The sequence below is a fragment of the Sceloporus occidentalis genome, unplaced genomic scaffold (assembly GCF_023333645.1).
Source record: "Sceloporus occidentalis isolate IW3139 unplaced genomic scaffold, rSceOcc1.0.p SCAF_2, whole genome shotgun sequence".
In the NCBI taxonomy this organism is placed as follows: Eukaryota; Metazoa; Chordata; class Lepidosauria; order Squamata; family Phrynosomatidae; genus Sceloporus; species Sceloporus occidentalis.
The window spans coordinates 19,506,440-19,526,016 of record NW_028316982.1 but is presented as its reverse complement, the minus strand read 5'-3'; the positions used below and the strand labels follow the sequence as shown (position 1 = coordinate 19,526,016).

Genomic DNA, 19,577 nt, shown 5'->3' with positions numbered 1-19,577 from the left:
GCATTCTATGAGTAGAATTCAGAAACTGCCACTGACTTTATGGCTTCAAATGCAACTGGATTCCTACATATAAATAATTCAATGTACAACATGGGTTATAAAAATATGTATTTTAGTTGCATATGTGTATATTTTGCTGTATGAGGATGAAGCAGAATACATGTTATCTACAACCATCAAACAGAACAATATATTGTACTTTTTAGCTAATCACTTATCCAAGTTCGCTGGATGGTATATAGTCTGTTAAAAATATAACAGTTCAATAAAACTATGACTAGAGAAGCAGAACATAAAACCAAGACAAAATTGTCATCAGACAATGAAACTCAGACTGTAGCCTAAAACACACTGCAGAAATAATCTAGTTTGAGACAGCTTTAACTGCCCTGGCTCAATGCTAAGGAATTCTGGAAACTGTAGTTTTATGAACCGTTAGTTTTAAGAGCCTTCTCTGACAGAAAGCTCTGGTGCCACAATAAACTACAGTTTCCAGGATTCCCTAGCACTGAGCCAAGGCAGTTAAAGCAGTGTCGAACTGGATTATTTCTGCAGTATGTTTTGAACCTATGTTACTTGCAAAACAGAAGTACATTTGTCCCTCCCCATTCACGGACTTACCATCCGTGGTTTCGATCCTTTGTAGATGGCAAGCAAGGATAGACAAAATGGCATGCGCGGCCATTATAACCAACGAGGCTTAAGTATTTGTGTTTTTTTCTAATTTTTTGATGTTCAATAAATCTCCCGAAACCTTATACATTTTACTGTGAAGCATTTACTCACATTTGATCTGGATATCAAACCCAGAGTTTGGATAAGTTTGGGAAGAATTTGATAACGACCACAGAATTAAAGACTACCAGCTTAGGCTGAAATGTTAATCACTTTGTTGCCTACTTACAAAAACAGCCAATTATAAAGGTCTCCCAACATCAGAGTAAGTTGTTCCCTCACTATGTTTAAATCTAAGGCGCCTTACAGATGGTCCTAAGCGGCGCCGTCGTTGCGCCAGGAATACGTGTGAGGGGTGGCGCTTCCGGACGCGCCTTGCCCCTCGCACATATTCCGTACAGCAAGATGGCGGCACCCTATACAGACGGGCGCGGCCATCTTGACGTAACGGACGCGCAGCGTCCGGACGTCTAAACCCGGAAGAGACGTCGCGAGTGCGTGCTTTGGGGTTGCCGGAAGGAGCGCAATTTTCGTGCTCCTTTTTTACAGCGCGGGGGAGTCGCGCGGTTTGGCTGCAGCGGCTTCCCCGCGCTGCAGCCGGCAATGGCCCAAGACCGCCCCTTTTGGGTGATCTGTAACGGGCCTTAGTTTAAAAAAAAAAATACAGTTTATGTCATAGCATCTAATCAGTTAGCTATATCCTCCCCACTTTTTTTTCCATACTGGCACAAGATGATGTGAACAGCTGATTCAGCAGGGAAGAAACTTTTAACAGCCATGTTGTAATTTATCAAAAGAGAAGAAAAGAAAGGTTATAAACAATGCAAGTACATTAGTATATTAGAAAAGAGCTTTAGGCTGCAATCATGTACCCACTTACCTGCTTGTAAGCCCCACTTAATTCATTAAGGCTTACTTCTGTGTAGATACCTATAGGATTGCACTGTTAATTAAAGAGCTACTGCCATCATGTTCTGAAGGCATAAAGCTTCTGGAGCCTTTACAGAACACTTCATCAGATACTGATTACATCAGGAGGCATGATGTCAACTTGGAAAGCTTACAGGTTTGATCCAGTATGGCAAGCATTACGTTTCTCATGGTTCTCTTTTTGCAAAGAAATTTTTTTAGAGAAGCCATTAAGCTTCTCGTATTAAGAGACAGATTATTAAGAGACAAAGACTGATTTATTTTGATTTCAGTAAAGGGATCAGACACTTTCTGTGCAGGAACACTGAATAGTGTTTTACATAGATGTCAGACAACACAGCTAATACTATTGATATAGTATATATTTTGGAGGGCTATCTTATTGTTTGCTGCTATCATCTGGTGCTCTGTGATCAGAAACTTTAAGATTAGTTTCCAGTGCTGGGATGTGGTAAAAAGACATAAAATCTTTACCTGTGTCAAGAGCTGAACACAGAGTCAGTGTTAGCACCCATTACTTCAATTCTTTGTGTTTTCGTCTATATTGGCATGAATATGCTGTTCTATAGATGGGGCCAAAGCCCCCTTAGAAATCTTTTGAGCAATGAGTCACTCAATTATCTGGAACAATTAAAACGTTGTAGAAAATGATATGCCTAATGTCTTATACTAGGGTAACACAGGATGTTTTGTCATTCCATGTTTAATATGTAGTATGGAGTATTCCTAGTTTTTACTGTTTTCTGGGAAACACTGCATGCTCTTGTTGGGTGGACCTCTATGGAAGCCCAGACATAGCTGGGGCAATAAGTTCAAATTAGCCAATTGGCTGGACATGGATTGAACATAGATTCTGTGCTGCTTCATTTAATTGTTTCTAGACAGCCATGGCTAACATTTATGAATGTCAGATGGTGCTTGCAGATTTCACTAAGGGATTTCTGCTGCCTTTCTCCATTATATGAATACTGGCTCTATCCAGGGTAACCAATAGCTAAGATGTAGTTTACATTTTACATGGCAGACAGATTTCTCAATGTAGGAACATTGCTACTTTTGCCAGAGATCCACGGCCAATCAAAGAAAATACAAATCTCCAATGTCCCATGCCAAACAGTGGCCTGAATTCCATTAGGGACATCTACATTTTACAGGTATAGATGCACTTTTTCAGGCAGTGCAGAGGTTGGTATTCCATTTCTTCATCCACAGCCCTCAAAGTTGGACTCTCAAATTACTGTAAATCCCCTGAAGCCACTGAGCATGGCCACTCTGTGCTTTGCTATGAGCAGCTGGGCTTGGAGATGCACCTGGCTCCATCCTCATTACCAGATGCAAAATGATGGCATCAATGCCGAGATCCTTTGGGGTCCTCCAAGGCACAGCTTAAGGGCTTTACCGTAGGTAGGGTACAGGGTATATGGCTCAGTGTAGGGTAGGTATGCATGTGGATATTTATGCTACACTAAGGAGATGTAGGACTGAGATCTATGTCTCTTTCTAGCCCAGTACTGTTTGGGCTGAACTGCAGTGGCTCATCAGAATTGCAGGTGACTTTCACATCACCTGAACCTTTTTAACAGGAGATGCCAGGAGCTGAACCTGAGACACTCTGCATACAAGCCACATATTCTTATCCTTGAACTACATTCCCACAGCAACCCTGATTCATGTTCCCAAGGAACACTTCAGGATGCACAGCAAACACAAGTGTATATATTGCAAGAGGCACTGGTGCAGCACTGGTGTAAGAAGACCCAATGCATGATCTATAAATGAGAGTCTTAAGGTGCCACTGCAGCTGAATTCACCTAATTCCTATTTCAAACCTTTCAAATTAGCAGCGACACAATCTTTACCTTTGGTGGAATGTCTTCCTCCTGTCGTAACCAAGAACTTCGGTCAAACTTTTCGACACGAGGGGGGAGAGGAGGGTTTTCAGAGGTGGGGTCCGAGTTCTGCCTTGGCATCTCAGTGCGGTGAGAGGTCACCGTCAGAGCCTCCTGAAACCCAGCCATTCCCTTTGTAGGCTGTTCATGCAGTGACTGAGAGGCAGGCAAGGAAGGTCCTTGGGATTTCACACTGACCAGATGTGGAATCTAAGCACCAAGTTAAAACAAAATCATCAGTATAAATTGGGAAAAATGTAATTTAAAAAAATCAAAGGAATAGTTGCAAAGCACTTATCCAAAAATAAAAATAAAGATTTGGCTCCCCAATTTCTTATTTGGGTATTGTATTCTTTTTTTGGTTTTTTTAAAAAGATTGCCTTCCAAAAAAAGAGTAAAAAGAATTAAAGCTTCAAATATTGAGTAGAATAAGGTCAGGAAATGCCAAAGATGAAATTCCTCATTTAGCCTTAATTCTCTCCTTTTCTGTCTATTCATTGTATACTGCTTAATTATATGATCATGTGCAGTTTATGAAATGATTTAAGGAAGTTACGTATGAAATGTTTGTTTTGTTTTGAAGGTTCAGGAAGATCCAAAAACAGAGGAGACCTTATTTCACTAATATTTTTATGTATTTGGCAGTGTAACAATGCACTAACTAGTTTGATATGGAATTTTCTTAGGATTTTGTTTCTTGTTGGGAAGTAAAAAAAAATTGCAAAGAAGTGGCTGTTTTCAGGATTTTCAGGCTCTGATGAAATGCCAAAAAATTGTTAGCACTTGTTGCATACCCACAATGTGACAAATCATTTATTTGTTTGAAAGTTTGGTACTCCTCTTTTTTGGCTGCACTGAGTGAAAAGAAAAAATGTAAAATCAAAACAAAGAAGAAACTATGCAAAGTTATTATGAATATGATTTTTTTTATGACGGAACTGATTAATCAGCTATAAAAAGAGAAATTTCCTATGGTAAGACTTAAGTGCAATTTGCTTATTTGGAAGAGTCCTCAACTTGCTTTTGGAAATGCATAATAACTACACTTAAACACCACGTGCCTCTATAAATGTATTATGTTATACTATCAAGGGACCTTCAGTTTTCCTTCCTAACTCAAGGAACTTGACTTATGAAAAATTATTTTCAAAATGGATGAATATAAAAGACACATACAAAATTTTAAAAAAGAAGAAAGAAACATGGGGCACTTAGGGCAAAGACGTTGCACAATATTTTATTTCAGTTCATCTGGAGATAAAGGTCCCAACAGGGACAGAAGGATTGCCATACTGGAGCAGACCAATGTTTTATATACATCTTGTACAATTTGTCCCATGGAGACTATCTCCTAAAGGGTCCAACTCTGGAACAGGGAGGGAATATTTATTACGCATATTCTACATTTCCTTCAGATGAAAGAGGCTTATGTGAAAGTTTTGGTATCCAGATGCCTATCCAGGCTGACATTTGCTTCTCTTTGACACTCTACCATCATGAGGTGTCATATAAATGAAAAAAGGAAGCAAAAGGATGATCTGCAATGGAACTAGTTTATGAATGGAACCATGAGAATGCAAACACTATTCTTTTGTGCCCACAAAATCAGGTGCTTCATAGTTACACATTTCATTCAGACTGTCACAGACATTAGAGGGCAATGGTGATAAAGGACTTCTTCCATTATCTAGGCAACACAGCTGGGTGATGGTCTCCTTCCAGATAATGAAAGGGTTAAGGGTGTGATAGTGTTAAGTTGCATTTATTGGGGGCTAATGTCAGTGGAGAGTCACTAAGATCATGAGAGATAATTACATAGCAAAAATGAAGTGAGGATTCCCAGGGGAAGCCTAAGAGATGCTGGGTTTAATAAAGAACAAAAGGGATGCTTGGGACGGGAGTTTCTGTCCCACTTTGGGGGGAACTCAAGACTCCCACACTCTCATGAACATCCAGGACTCTAAATTCCATCAGTAGTCATGAATAGCTAGGGAACATTTAGTTTACTCACACCAGGTTATTTATGTTAATTTCTCTGACCTTGGTTGAATACAATCTAGACCAGTGGATCCCAACTTTTTTGACTCATGGAGTCCTTTTTAGAACCAGTTTCTATGGTGTAGCCTGTAAGAGGCCTACCCTATGTCTTACAAGTTAATGGTGTTTGATGGTGTTACCTTTTGTTTTTTATTCTTTAATATCATTCAATTCTTATTTCTTTCCTTTTCCTGGAGCAGCCGCAGAGCACCTAGGAAGTGCATGCGGAGCCCTAAGGGCTCCTCGGAGCACAGGTTGGGATCTAGACTATTCTGTAACTTGTAATGATCTAGACTATTCTGTAACTTGTAACTGCCCCAAGTGTGTCTGAAGGAAAGGTGCCCTTCATAAAGAGAGATATCTTTTGCTGATATAGATGTCTTGTTTAGAATAAAGCTTTTCTTTTAAAGTACCTCTCCTCTCACACTGCACATTCTGCCTTCACTTGGTCTATGTATTGCCCCTGCAGAGACAGGGGTAGGAAGCACAGTACAGGTGGAACCCCAGTAATATCCCATTGCATTGCTGTACAAGGAAGATTCAAATCAATGGGTCCAACATGGCTTGGGTCCAACTTATTTGAGGGATCGCCTGCTTCCATATAATCTGCCCCGCACCCTCAGGTCCTCTGGGAGGAATTTATTGCAGCCAATAATAATAATAATAATAATAATAAATTTTATTTGTATACCGCTTTTCCTTAGATCAAAGCGGTTTACAGACCAATAAAACCGTTACAACATCTCATAAAATAGATAAAATGCAAAATACAAATTATATAAAATCTAAAAACCAGACCAACTGCTACCTGCCAGAGGGCCTTTTCTGCAATTGCTCCCAAACTATGGAACGGTCTGCCAGACGAGATCTGTCAAATTGGCAGCTTAGACAGCTTTAAAAAAGCTGTCAAGACGGATCTCTTCCGGCAGGCCTTTCCTGAATAAAAGTGCCCAGCCACAGAATGACTGCCCCCACATCATGTATCAGCCCACTGCTCTGTCCTCGCTGTATTTTTTATTGTGTTTTTAATAGATATTTTAATTGTAACTTGTTTAATCCTGTTTTAAAGGGGGGGGGGGAAATTTGGGATATAAATTTGTAAATGTGGATTTTAATGTGTTGTAAGCTGCTTTGATTGTCCTGTCACAGAAAAGCGGGATATTAAAAAAAGTTTTATTATTTATTTATTATTTATAATGGGTGGAAGCAGATAAAATTGATGGCTTCTGGTGTTCCCATTCAGCACAGGCAGAAGCAGGAGGGGATCGAGAGACCCTGACAACAATATATTCAGGCTTGTAACAAAGCGAATACTTGAGAGAGATTTGCAGGCTAGCTTCCTTCCCCAACAAATATACTAAAAGGATACATGTTTCCAAAGATGGATGTATCTTATTCATACATTACTAAACATATATACTCTGTAAAAAGATCATTGTTTGTTACTCTAATAAAGTTTAAAGAAATAATACCAACATGCAAGACCTGCCAGCAACTGCTGACTTTTTCATCAATAAATGATGCACATTCCATTATTTGGACTAGATTATCTAAATTCACAATTCACACACCTCCCACACACACACCAAGGACAAAATGTAGCATCAGGTCAGTGTGATATTATTTAAACACCTCTTTAATCTAGAATTTCTTGTGCCTGCTAATATAAACCTTGTCTACTCAGGCCAAAATCAGAAGGTCTTAAACTAAAATGTTGTTTCCCCCCAAAGGAAAGATGATACCAAATGTGCTGTTTGAATGTGCAATCACCCTAACTTTAAGAGGCAGGTTATGTTTTTCCTCTGTGTGGTTAATCGGGGCGCGTTACAGACCGCCCAGAAGGGGCAGTCTCGCGCCGCTGCTGGTTGCTGCGTCCGGGAACCGCAGCATCCAAACCATGCGGTTCCCGGATGCAGCAAAGAAGAAGCGCTGAAATGGCGCTTCTTCTTCCGCCCCGGATGAGATGCCGCGAGGCGCTATTCGTGCACTCGTGGTGTCACATCCGGTGCGCAACGTGCGGATGCTATGCATCCAACGCGTAAAGATGGCGGCGCCCGTGTGTATAGGGCGCCACCATCTTTACGCCCTCGTCACGTGCTAGGTGTGAGGCCAGTGTGGACGCTAGGTCCTTGGCCAACCCCTAGCACGTGACGGGGGCTCCGGAAGAGCCCATCTGTAACGGGCCAGAGTGTGTATCGAGAGAGCTACAGTCCCAAGAACAAGATATGTTTCCAATGTCCCTGACTGCCTGTTGCTTGTCTTTGCTATTTGTTCAGTCACCCACCAACTTCCAGTGTCTCCCCCCTCCCAAATGAGTGTGTGCGTGTGGAGGAAACTTTGCTGGCATCCACCATTATAAAGATCCCTCAAGGCATCTTGTAATACCTTAAAGGCTTAGGTCCACACAGAAATGCAGGGCAAGTTGTTATTAAACAACTTTACCTCAGAATTTAAATTCACATTTAAGTATATGATTATCTAGAAAATAATAGCATTTGTTAAAAAAATTACCACCAAAACGCAGATTGATCCTGTCAAATTAAGTTTTAAAAGTCTGACAGGAAAAGGAATCTCTGGAGAGTTCCTAGAAGCTGCTACTAGTGCAGCAGACAAAAGGAACTGAGGGTTTAGGAGGGAAACCAGCTAAAGGCCGTTGGAGAGTGGGCAGGGCTACCGCCAAAACGCCTTTAATATCTCCAAGAAGGTTCTGAAGCTAACTGTGCAGGCACAGAATAATAACCCATTTGTGTGATTCGCAGAGACCACGAAGAAGAAGCTAAATGTCTCATAAAACTACAGTTCTCAGAATTCCCTAGCATTGAGCCAGGGCAGTTAAAACAGTGTCAGACTGGGTTATTTCTGCAGTGTGGATTGGACCTTTATTTGGCCTAAGCTTTGATCGATTTTCATGCACTTTCTGTGGACTCCATTGTAGTTTGTGGTAGCTAAACTGTGTTAGTCTTTAAGGTGTCACAAGACTCTTTTATATTTTTTCCACACCAGACTAAACAGAGCTATCCAACCCTCACTCAACAGATGCCTAATGGCCTTGAAGGTCTGTCTTCCAGAGCTCTTTCTTCCTCTGAGAATGGAAGCAGCAGCAGCAGCAGCGGATCAGTGCTTTACCAGGAGGCTATCTACCCTCATGTCAAATCCTGGACATGTTCTCAAACAGCATTTTCAGAAACACTCCCTCCCCTTTGTGACTAATACAACTATAAAAAGTGGAGGGCTTGCTGCTGTATAATGAGGACAATACTATATTTCTTAAACTCCAGGTCTCCTTATCATTACCTTTTTATTCAAAGCAGAGGTGACTACCTGGGCACCTGTGGGTGGAGGACCCTTTAAAATGCCCTCCCAGAATTCCCAAAAGATGAGGCATCATAAGGGTTTTACCTCCCTTTTATTTTTTCCCCAAGGGTTTTTTCTTGTCTTGCTCCCTCTCCTCCTATTAATCTGGGTGCTTATTAACACTTTATGTCTATTATATATCCAATTCCATACAATAATTATGTCAAAAGTAAGCAATTGTCCTTCAAATCCTCAACTTCATTTCTATATTTTATCTGTATAGAGTTGATTCATCAAATTGGAGATTAGAGGAGGTATACCTGGTCAATGATTAGAGGTGGGTATCTGAGCAATCAACAGCTAACAGGGGAAGAGTAAGACAAGGAAAGATGGTGCTTGTGTATATGTAGGAGAGAACAGATGGATAGGGGAAGATGAGAAAGTGAGCTACCTGCTGGCATGTGGCCTCTGACAAATTATCTGTGAGGAAATATGGCCTTTGATAAGCAAAAGAATGATTCTTTAATCTTGCTCTAGGTGACTCTGGCATGCTGGCACACTACATTATTGGAACTGAATTAGCATATGACAAAGTGGAATATATCTAAGCATTTACAAGATTAGTTCACCATGTCCAACTCAAAGGAAGAAAAAAGACATATAACTCAATCCAGTATTATTGTTGTGGTGATACTGTATTCAGCTTGTTTGGCATGATCATGTGAATCATTTTTCCAGCAAATGAAACATATTTGGACAAGACATTACCTTGGATGAGAACCTTCGATCATATTCCTGTTTGATTTGCATAAGGTCAGCAAAGAAAATGGATCTCCTTTAAACCACTATACCTGTGGATCCACTGGTCTGAGCATGGGTGGGGTCCGAGCAGGCTGCACTCCACTAATACTAAAGGACTCTGAACGAGGAGGCAGGTTAGGATCTGATATCCTGTTAGCCACCTTGTGAGGCATTGCTGGAGAACTCTGACGGTTCAGTCTGGAACGTTCTTCAACCTGAGGCAACGAAAGAAAAGTGGTGATGAACTTTAGATGTCTGAAAATGGTATTTGTAATAAAGGATATGATAATTATATGTAACCTGTGTAGCCATTTCCTCAATCCAAACTTCTAATCAGTTTCTAAAAACATCATTCATGTCAGATCACAGCTCCATTCTGTCTCAAACGAAGTGCAACGGCAGTACTATAAATCCTCTTCCTATTTGTCAAACTATTTCCAGGGCTTCACAGAGAGTGTTTTCAATTTTCTTCATAGATATTTGAAAAAGTTATTTGAAAAGTAATACTTTTCAAATGCTTTGTATCAGTCAGTTTTGGCTGATCATACTTTTCAACTTAACTTCCTTTCCCTTACACCTACAAAAACCTATCCCCAAATATATTTGTGTATTTTCCAGTACAAAAGTCCTTTCCACATAATTTGCCAAAAGGCAATGAAATGAAGTATCCATGACTACATTTCTCAGAGTCTAAAACAAACAATGTCTGTTTTCATGACAGTGGTCCAAATTTAATTTTAGGAATGTTTTAATTCCAATTTAGATCCCCCCACTTATCTTTTAAAAATGGCTAGACAGGTTTCTTACAGTTTCCTATTTGCCTTGAGAAAGCAGCCACCCTCCCCCAGACTCCCTGCCAAGCAGATTGCTGACATTTATATTGTTCCAGGAGATTATTAATCATTGGTCAAAAATGCATTTTTATGCCCTATTACAACAGCAATGAGAAGGAATTGCTGTCATTTGCAAAATCCAAACCCTATCTTTTGAAAATCTCCCAGCACAGCTCCAGCTACAGCAAGCACAGCAAGCCCCATGGAAATAGGAGCAGGTATTTGATAAGGAGGGCATGCGAAAACCATTAAAAAAAAGGCCAGACTCCTCCTAGGGATTGGCTTCAGTGATCCCAAAGACTATATAAAGAGGGTACAGCATATGTAGCATTATGAAACCAACAGACCACTTAACAGGTCACTGATATAACCTCAGATTTCAGCTTTAGAAATGCAAGTGCAGCAGTGAGCACATTATCCAGAAGATAATGCTTTTTTTAAAGGCTTAGAGAGGTGATTCCCAAACTGTGTTCACAGTGTACTAGAAAACTGCTAGTACGTCAAGAGAAACAACTTGAAATAATCAAAGGCCACTTTGAATCCAAAACAACTACTCACAAATGAAGCTGGCTATTGAATCTCTGTGATTTCCTACTCAAGACATGCTTTGTATAAATCAGCTTTGGCTGACCATCCAATTGTTCGTGACATAGCAATGGAATATAGGAAGCTGTCTTTTATTGAGTCACATTTTGGTCCATTTAGCTCTGTATAGTCCATAGGCAGTGGGGCTTCTGACAGTAGATGGATAGCTGGAAAATCTTGGACCTTTGGCATGCAAAGCATATCCTCTGTCAGTGAGCTATGGCCTGCCTCACATGTAGACATGCACTCCTTCAGATTTGATGCAGAAAAGAACTGAACCCAGTTTAGGAAACACCAGGTTAGAAGCTGCAGAACCCATAGACCACCACTTGTATTCTAAGAGGATTCTTACCTCTTCTGACAAATGCCTTCAGACAATAAATGACAAAGCAAATGCTTTAAGTGAGATTTCAGAAAGTGATGGGATATGACAGCAAGATGGCAATATTTGTGTAAGAAATTAACAGGGCCAGATTCCAGTGATGAAGCCTCATATGAGTGAATCATTTCAGATACATACCTATAAACATTATTTTCAGCTCTGAATCAAATGTAAACTAGATCACATCTTAAATTTCAAAAATATTTGTAACTTTATACATATTAATATCACCACCACCACCATCACCATTAGATGCTTACCAAGTTTCTTTGGTGCTTGTAATTATGCTGTGCTACAAAGAGGTTCCCAAAATAGTTAAACAAGCTCTAGAGGTACTTTAGGTTGTATAACTGCTTTTTGATATTATGAAGAGCCTTGTTAAACTCAAGAAAGAGGCCAGTGAGCAATTTTGAGACCTTCTGAATCCCAGTATTCAATCACATTTTGCTCAGTATTCAATAGTAAACAAGTGGGTGGATATAGGAAGATCATTAAAAAATAAGCTCCATGAAAGTGAAAACCTTTACCTAAAAGATGGAATAACTGTAACAACACAGAATCTCAACCATCAGTCAAAAGAGGAAATGAGGCCAGATGAGATAGAGTGGTTTATTGTTTTCTATGGTCTCAAAAAGTATTCCACATCCAATTTGTGGAGAGTAACCATGGGTGGGTGGGGTGAGGGTGAGTATAGGAATGGTTTGGCTAGGATCTTCCCCCACCTCTCCTGAAAAAAACTCTACCATATGCAGAAAACTGAACAGGGATAATTAAATTGTTAGATTCTTTAAAAAAAAAAAAGCTCTCATGACTTAATATGCCAACCAGTTCTGGATGAGGTTACACTCCTCCTTAAGGACTGTGTTCACAGCTTGGGAGCACTCCTGGATCCATCTCTCCAAATGTCAGCCCAGGTAGATGTGACAGTCAGGAGTGCTTACTGTCACCTTCAGCTGATATGCCAGCTACGCTCCCTCCTAGTTCTGGAGGACCTAAAGATAGTGGTGCACACACTGGTAACCTCAAGGTTGGATTTCTGCAATGTGTTTTACATTAGGCTACCTTTGTGCCAAGTTTGGAAACTTCAGTTGGTTCAAAATATAGTAGATTGGTTATGGGAACATCCAGGAGTGAACATATTACACTCATACTCATTTCACTCCACTGGCTGCCAGTTAGTTTCCAGGGAAAGTACAAATTGTTGGTTTTGACCTTTAAAGCCCTACATAATCTGGGTCCAGGTTATCTACAGGACCTCCTTCTCCTGTACAATCCATCCCGAACATAGAGGTCCTCTGGGGGGCAGTTGCTGCAGCCTGCAAGAACCTGACTGGGAACCAATATCCAGAGGACCTTCTCATCAGCCGCCCCAAGACTGTGGAATGAGATCTGACAGCTAAATCAGCTGTTGAAATATAAGACACATTTGAAGACCCATCTCTTGTGGCAGGCCTATCCTGGCAGCTTTTAATCATGAATTTTATATTTAATTTTGATTCTACATATTGTAATAGTATAAATATTGCGTAGATCTCTGAATATGTGTATTTTACGCTGCTTAATATGTGTGTTTTATGTAATGTTTGTGTTTTAACTATGTTGTAACCCACCTCGAGCCATGAGGAGGGACGAGTAAGAAATAAAATTATTATTAGTAGTAGTAGTAGTACTTGTGATATATTTGATATGATGTGAACCGCTTTGATCATGCTGGAAAAGCGGTATATAAATAAAGCTTTTATTATTATATTATTATTATTATTATTATTATTATTATTATTATTAAATTACACACATACATAATCATTAAGTTTATATAATATAATTCTGAACTTAAGTATATCAATATATATTATTTGTGATATTTGTTCTGTTTTGTTGTATATGTTATGTGGATGTCTTAGTATGTGTTGTTGCTTTGTTTGTGGTTGCATGCTTTTTTCTAGATTTGTACAATAAAATAAAAAAAATAAAGTTTTATAATACAATACATGCTGCAGTAGCTATCTGCAGGCTTTTGATAATTTTTCTTTGACTGTAGGCTAATGTTGTTCTTCGCTTCTTGTTTCTGTCCTCCAAATGAACATGAGGTAGATGAGAGAGCTGCCAAAATATTTAGGCACTTCTTGTTTTGTCCTCTGATCTCAAAAGAAATACACAATGTATTTTGGGATAGAATCCAATAATGGGCCAAACAAACTTTGGCAGCAAGCACAGACCAACAGGATTAAAATAACTTTTCAGATGGATGTTGTCACTTAGCACCCTACTATTTTATTGTTAAATGAGCTTGATGTGGAAGAGTGCTCTACATAACTGAATCAACAGTGGCTTTCAAGATAAGATAAGAAACTAGATATGTCTTTAGGAATATTTCTCTCATAACTTTCAACAAGGTCATTTGAGGCTAGAGAAAGTCACTTGGGCTGTCCAAACAAGATATTACTCTGTATTTCATTTTTAAGGAATATATTTTTAAAAAACTACTTTGGGTCATTTGGCTTCAAACTGTCAGCTCCTTAAGAATCCAGAGTAGCAGCATATGGATATAAGGCAAGTTAGGAAACAGAAAAAACAAAAGTATTTCTTCGGATCACAGAAGCATTTATATAAACACAGGGGTACAGTCCAGCTGGTGATAAGTTTATTTCAGCATGTCTCCAAAGAATTTCAGAGAAGATGCTTATTATTCAAGCCTCGGCCAAAGATGATCAAAAATTATTTTTTTTCTTTTTCTTGCCAAAATCAGCAGGTGGAATTCACCAGCATCATTCCAACTCAGAATGTGCAATGAACTGAGGAGAAGCAAATTCTTTTTGAAAAATGGAGTAAAGATACACATGTACTATGTTTTATCTATTTTCAATTTGGATTTCAACAATACAAATGAACAAACATTTCAGACTCCTGTTTTGCAGATCCTTCCCACAAGCAATAAACTGATATGGTTGTATTTCAAAGGTTTCAATTCTATAAATGCAATTGCAAATGGAAATGCAAAAACACAAGTTTTTACATAAGTAAGTGGAAAAATAAAATGTTTCCCCGTGTAAATGGATTTAAGATCGGTTTTCACAAAGCACAGCCATTCTCTACTACCTTAGGTGCTTTTCAAGTTTTTGCACATGTGATTTAACATTTTTAATAGCCACACAGCTCAATAACTACACTCTGGAAGAACATTAATTTAACCTTTATTTATACTGTGCCCAGCTTCAGCTACAGTTGGGAAAGAGTAGAAATTCCCTTCACCCACCAGTTTCTTTGAAAGATAATTAGTTCAAGATGGAAGATATTTTACAAGTAAGCCATCTTTTACACTTCTTAATGCTAACCAATAATATTTTGGAAAAACAATTTTTAAACACATTCAGCTATTCACAATTCAAATTTCACCATGTACTTAATCATGCACTCAAGCATAAAGCATTAGTTAATTAAGCATTAAGCAACCCACATTCATGGGCTATTATATTTTGCAAAGAGTTCTGATTGTTGAATCAAAACCCATAAGTCCAGAAAAATCAGTGTGAGGACCATTTCAGAAAATGTGTCCTTTTCTGTGATGCTTTGTCCCACAACAGGCTACAAGCATCCTGATTATGTAGTACTGGCTGTTGAGGTCCAGCAGGGCAGTTTATGAAAAACAAAAGTGGTAAAATTATTTTGTCCTTCCACAGCATCATATGTTTGCAGCCCTCTGAGCATTAGATGAAGATTAGAATCCTTCAGGTCTGTGCACCTCTCTTTGTCTGTGTGAGATACATTAATAAAAGAACACGAAATACTGAAAGCTGCATTCCATTTTACAACATTTTTCTTTGACTTGGTTGACTTAAAAAGAAATCCTCTTGTTCCTTTGATAAAATTGTGCCTATGAAATAAATATATGAATCTAGGTATGTCAATGATTCTTGTGAACAGAATCAAAGGAGGCACAGACTCCCTGCCTTGATTCTGGCTGCATCCTAATTTCTTTTGTTCCCTGCTACCTTATTTTCCCTCTCAGAAGGAAGTTGCTTTGGGGAAGAGGATTAATGTAGCAGGTAGGAAAGGAGGTTGCTGAAGATAGGATAAATCCAGTGTGCTCTTCTTTCCCCAAGAAGTTACTTTTGGACATTAATTCCCAGGTTAGTGGATTTGGGGAGCTGGTGTCCAAAAAACTCTTTTCCAAGCTCTGCTTCTACTTTAAATGTATGCAGCCTCACTCTACCAGCAAACACACTGGCATCATCACCTAGTTCGTGGACTTTGACAAAGAAGGGAAGGCCACTCGGTCTCTCCCATCTTTAGAACCCTGCCACATTGATTCCCCAAAATGATCATTTTGATCCTGAAGATACTTAAGAAACCCCCTCACACTGCCCCATTTCTATCCACCTCCTTCTTGAGGACCATTAGCAATGTCTATATGAAAGCTCACTAAACCTAATCTAGTTCTTTTTTATATATGTTACCATATAACTCAGAGGTGAGCAAGTTCTGTCTGCCAGAAATTGCTGAACTCCACCTCCCTTCATTTCTCACCAATGGCTCTGCTGGCTACAGCTGATGAAAACTGTAGCTCAACAACATCTGGAGGAATATAGGTTATCTCTTCCACTTTATGCTTACAATAGTTGGATATGGAGATAAACAGAGCAGAAATAAAATAAAGCTAAATGCATTTTAAAAACTTCAACAATAGCAGATATGGTTACCTGAATTCTTAGCTGCTAACTTAGATATAAGGCTTCCTACACAACTACTGGTAACTATAGATTACAGTAGTTTTTAAAGGATCATTTCTAACCAATGGAATTACTGTTGCTTTAAGGATCTACTTCTGGGATAACTCAACCTCAATAACATATTCCTCACCAAGCTTCTCTCCAGTTTCAATTCAAAGGCTACCACTAAGGACTTAATTTGCAGATTTAAGCCCAGTACAGATGCGCACAGGCATGGTAACGAACCACCCCAAAAAGCTGTGAAAAGCAATGCTTTTTCGCACCCCTGCCAAGGCGCCATTAGCGCCCTGGAGCTGCGCAGTGATGTCTCTTGTGTGCCACACCATTTGGAAGCGGCACACAGGGCACATCATTGGTGAACACATGCGTGCCAAAATGGCACCGGGAGAGCGTGGACGCTCTGCACTCTCAAACCCTAATTTCAGCCCCAGGCCACTGCAAAGTGGCAGTCTGTACCGGGCCTTAATTAGCAGCCCTCCCTCAGGTAGACTTACTGCTGTCAAGGACTTTCAAGGCTTTTCTCTCTAGGCTTCACCTAGAGTCTCTTTTCTTCTCTAGGCTGCATTTATAGTCTTCAGTGCCTCCTAACAGCTGCTGTTAACTCAGGGGCTGAACAGACCTGCCCCCAAGGGGTGGCCTGCAGTTGCCCCTTTCAGCACCGGATCGGGGCTGTGGCAACTACATGCCGCGTCCCCAATCCAGCCTTTCTGCAGCGCAAAAAGTGGCTCCTTTTTGCATCGCATCTGGACGCAGCACCAAAGGAGCTCCATGATGCCGCCTGTCGTGTAGTGGGGCATACGGCATCACACCAGCATGGAGGCAGAATCAGGGCGTGCTTCATGCAGATGCCATGTCCCCATTCTGCCCTGATGCCAGCCTTTATCGCCAGTCTGTCAAGTCCAATACAATTCACTGTCCTTCTGGCACCAGCTACTTCCTGAAACTGCTTCTGAATTTTTCCACTGCTTATTTGCATACTTTTTATGGTTCTTATCTTGGGCACTTTCATCTCCAGGGTTAGTTCTCTCTCTTCCTTCTTCTTCTGTTTGCCCAGGATTCTTCATATTCCCCAAAGGATTACTGCCAACTACCCTTTAAAAGGCTGATTTCTGGTTGCCAAAGACTACGGAGATTATCACACTACACTCTTAAAACGTTGCTAATTCACTTGTACTGCTCTGGCTGCCTTCTGTTGCATTCTGGGATTAGCAGTTTAAGAAGGGGTATTTAAAATTCTCAGCCAGAGAACTCCTAGGCCTCACTGAACTACAAACCCCAAAATGCAACAGGAGGCAGTCAGAACAGTTAAAGTAGACTAGCAACATTTTAAGAGTGTAGTGTGATAATCTACAAAAATGATCAATTTGTCCTTAAATTCCCACAAGTACTCTTGAGCCAGTCATCTCATTCTTGGGTGGATTTCCAAACACCTGCCCCCTGATCTCTAAAAATTGCCAATCAGTCTAAATTGGACATCCACCCTTGAACCATTTGCAAATGAACATATTTTAATTCCCTTACCTATACAAAAGGACAGATCTTTCTTTTCTTTATTTCTTCCTTTTCTGGTAACAATAAGCAATAAACGACTGCTGAACTGCCACTTGACAGGCTGCCCATCAGCATTACAAACTGTCAAGCTGCAGTATTTCAGCCTAAAATGTGTATCTTTGCCTAAGCCCCAGCACTTTTTCAAACTTCACAAATATAGAACTTTGATATCACCATAACTGCCAAGACTATATCCTATGGTATCCCAGAATAGTAGTTAGATAAAACCCTTGAGCAGATCACATGCCCTTAGCCTCAGAGGAAGGCAATGGTAAACCTCCTTTGAACAAATCTCACCAAGAAAATCCCATGAGAGATTTGGCAGAAGTTGGAAACAACTTGAGGGCATGCAACAACAACGAGGCAATAGAACTATTTGGTGAAGAATTCTAAAGTGGTATGAAATTGTGTAATATGAAAGAGACTTTAGTTAAGATTAAAAGGCACATTTGTTTTTCATTTTGCCTTTTATAGTTTACATGACAGACCCTGCCTAATCAATAAACATTTACTTTTTTTTAACTGTATGGCTACAGTCAGTACAGGTTAGCAGATGGTGGAGGAAACTTTCTAAGTTTCTAGGGAGAGGTCTAAGTGTTCCGTCTAAATGCTTGGAAAGCTTCACAAACATTTTTGAATGTTCAGAAGGAATTCTTAAGGAACTTGGATGATTTTAGGGAGAGGCAATTAAGGCAATGACACTTAATTTTTGGCCTTGAAACAGTGGGGAGGAACTAAAGCTTAGAGGTATGATAGGGCAATCCTTGATACCTTTTGTTAAAATGATCTGTCAGTCTCTTTTGCTTGAGACTTGGACAGCTGCTACCAGTCAGAGGAAACAGTGGACTAAACAGATTGAACAATCCTTCCCACAGCAACTTGCCCATGTATTAAGATAGATAATCAGAGGAAGTCTTTCTCTATATGCTTTCTATAAGAGACCAGTAGTTACCAACAACAAAAAAGGAGCATTCTGTTTGGTGGTGTGCACAACTTTGAAATGCTTTCCTGTATTATTGTCAGTGCCAATTTAAAACTGTCTTCTCTGTAAAGAAAGTTAATTTTTTAAAAATATGCTATATGTTTTGAACTTACACTTGTATTTTTAAATGCTGATTTCTCTGCCATTACAGTATGCATAATGTCCTGCTATGTTATTATCCAGGTACATGTAATTTAACATGTGTATCAGTTTAAGAGGGAAAAGTACATTACGTATGTATCTTAGCTTGTAATGTAAAGCTCATCTCTCTCTGTCTCTTTCCCCATCTTCCCTTGCAAAAGAAATCCTACTAGGCATATATGTCGTTTTTATGCCTCTAAATACAGCTCTTTGGTCACAGACCTGAAGTTCATTCCATGTTTAATTTTGTCTGTAGGTTTTGCATCAGCCCATTCTATTCTGTAGCTTCCTCCCAGGTAAGACAAAACATGTGTCTTGCTTTTGGCCAGTTCTATGACTTTTAGTCAAATAAACAATTAAATGTGCATAAATGTGATTACTAGAAGCAACATTTCTAAAGAACAATGGTTTAGATGTTGTACACATGGATCACAATAGGTATTTGCTTAAAGAGAAATTCTATCCTTTGTGCAATAGGAGAAGGAATGTCTTTTCTATCATGGTGCCTGTCTTTTGTGTTTCTTTCCTAAGTTCTTTAACTGGTTAAGCTAAATAACCAGTTAGTTAAACTTTGCAATCTTTCACAATTTTCAAAGCAAGTACCAAATGTATATCATAAACATCCAGGTGGATTGTTTAACAGTATCTATTCAATGCAGAATAAAATCTGATATCCTTGCTTAGTGCATTTTCAGTCATGACACGAGCCCCTTAGCAAGCCCAGCAAGTGGCAAGAATGCTGCAGTT

General features: G+C 39.6%; 1 protein-coding gene across 8 annotated transcripts in view; it reads right to left on the bottom strand.

Moving 5' to 3' along the window:
- Positions 1 to 19,577, bottom strand: part of TNIK (TRAF2 and NCK interacting kinase) — a 361,859-nt gene that overhangs the window by 60,646 nt on the left and 281,636 nt on the right. For 7 of the 8 annotated variants that reach the window (XM_089508843.1, XM_089508847.1, XM_089508845.1 and 4 more), the window contains 2 exons: positions 9,677 to 9,841; positions 3,465 to 3,704 (listed from right to left, as the gene is read on the bottom strand). In XM_089508843.1, coding sequence (XP_089364969.1) covers positions 3,465 to 3,704; positions 9,677 to 9,841 — 405 coding nt within the window. The remainder of the gene's footprint in view (positions 1 to 3,464; positions 3,705 to 9,676; positions 9,842 to 19,577) is intronic. The other variant, XM_089508849.1, reaches the window with a different exon arrangement.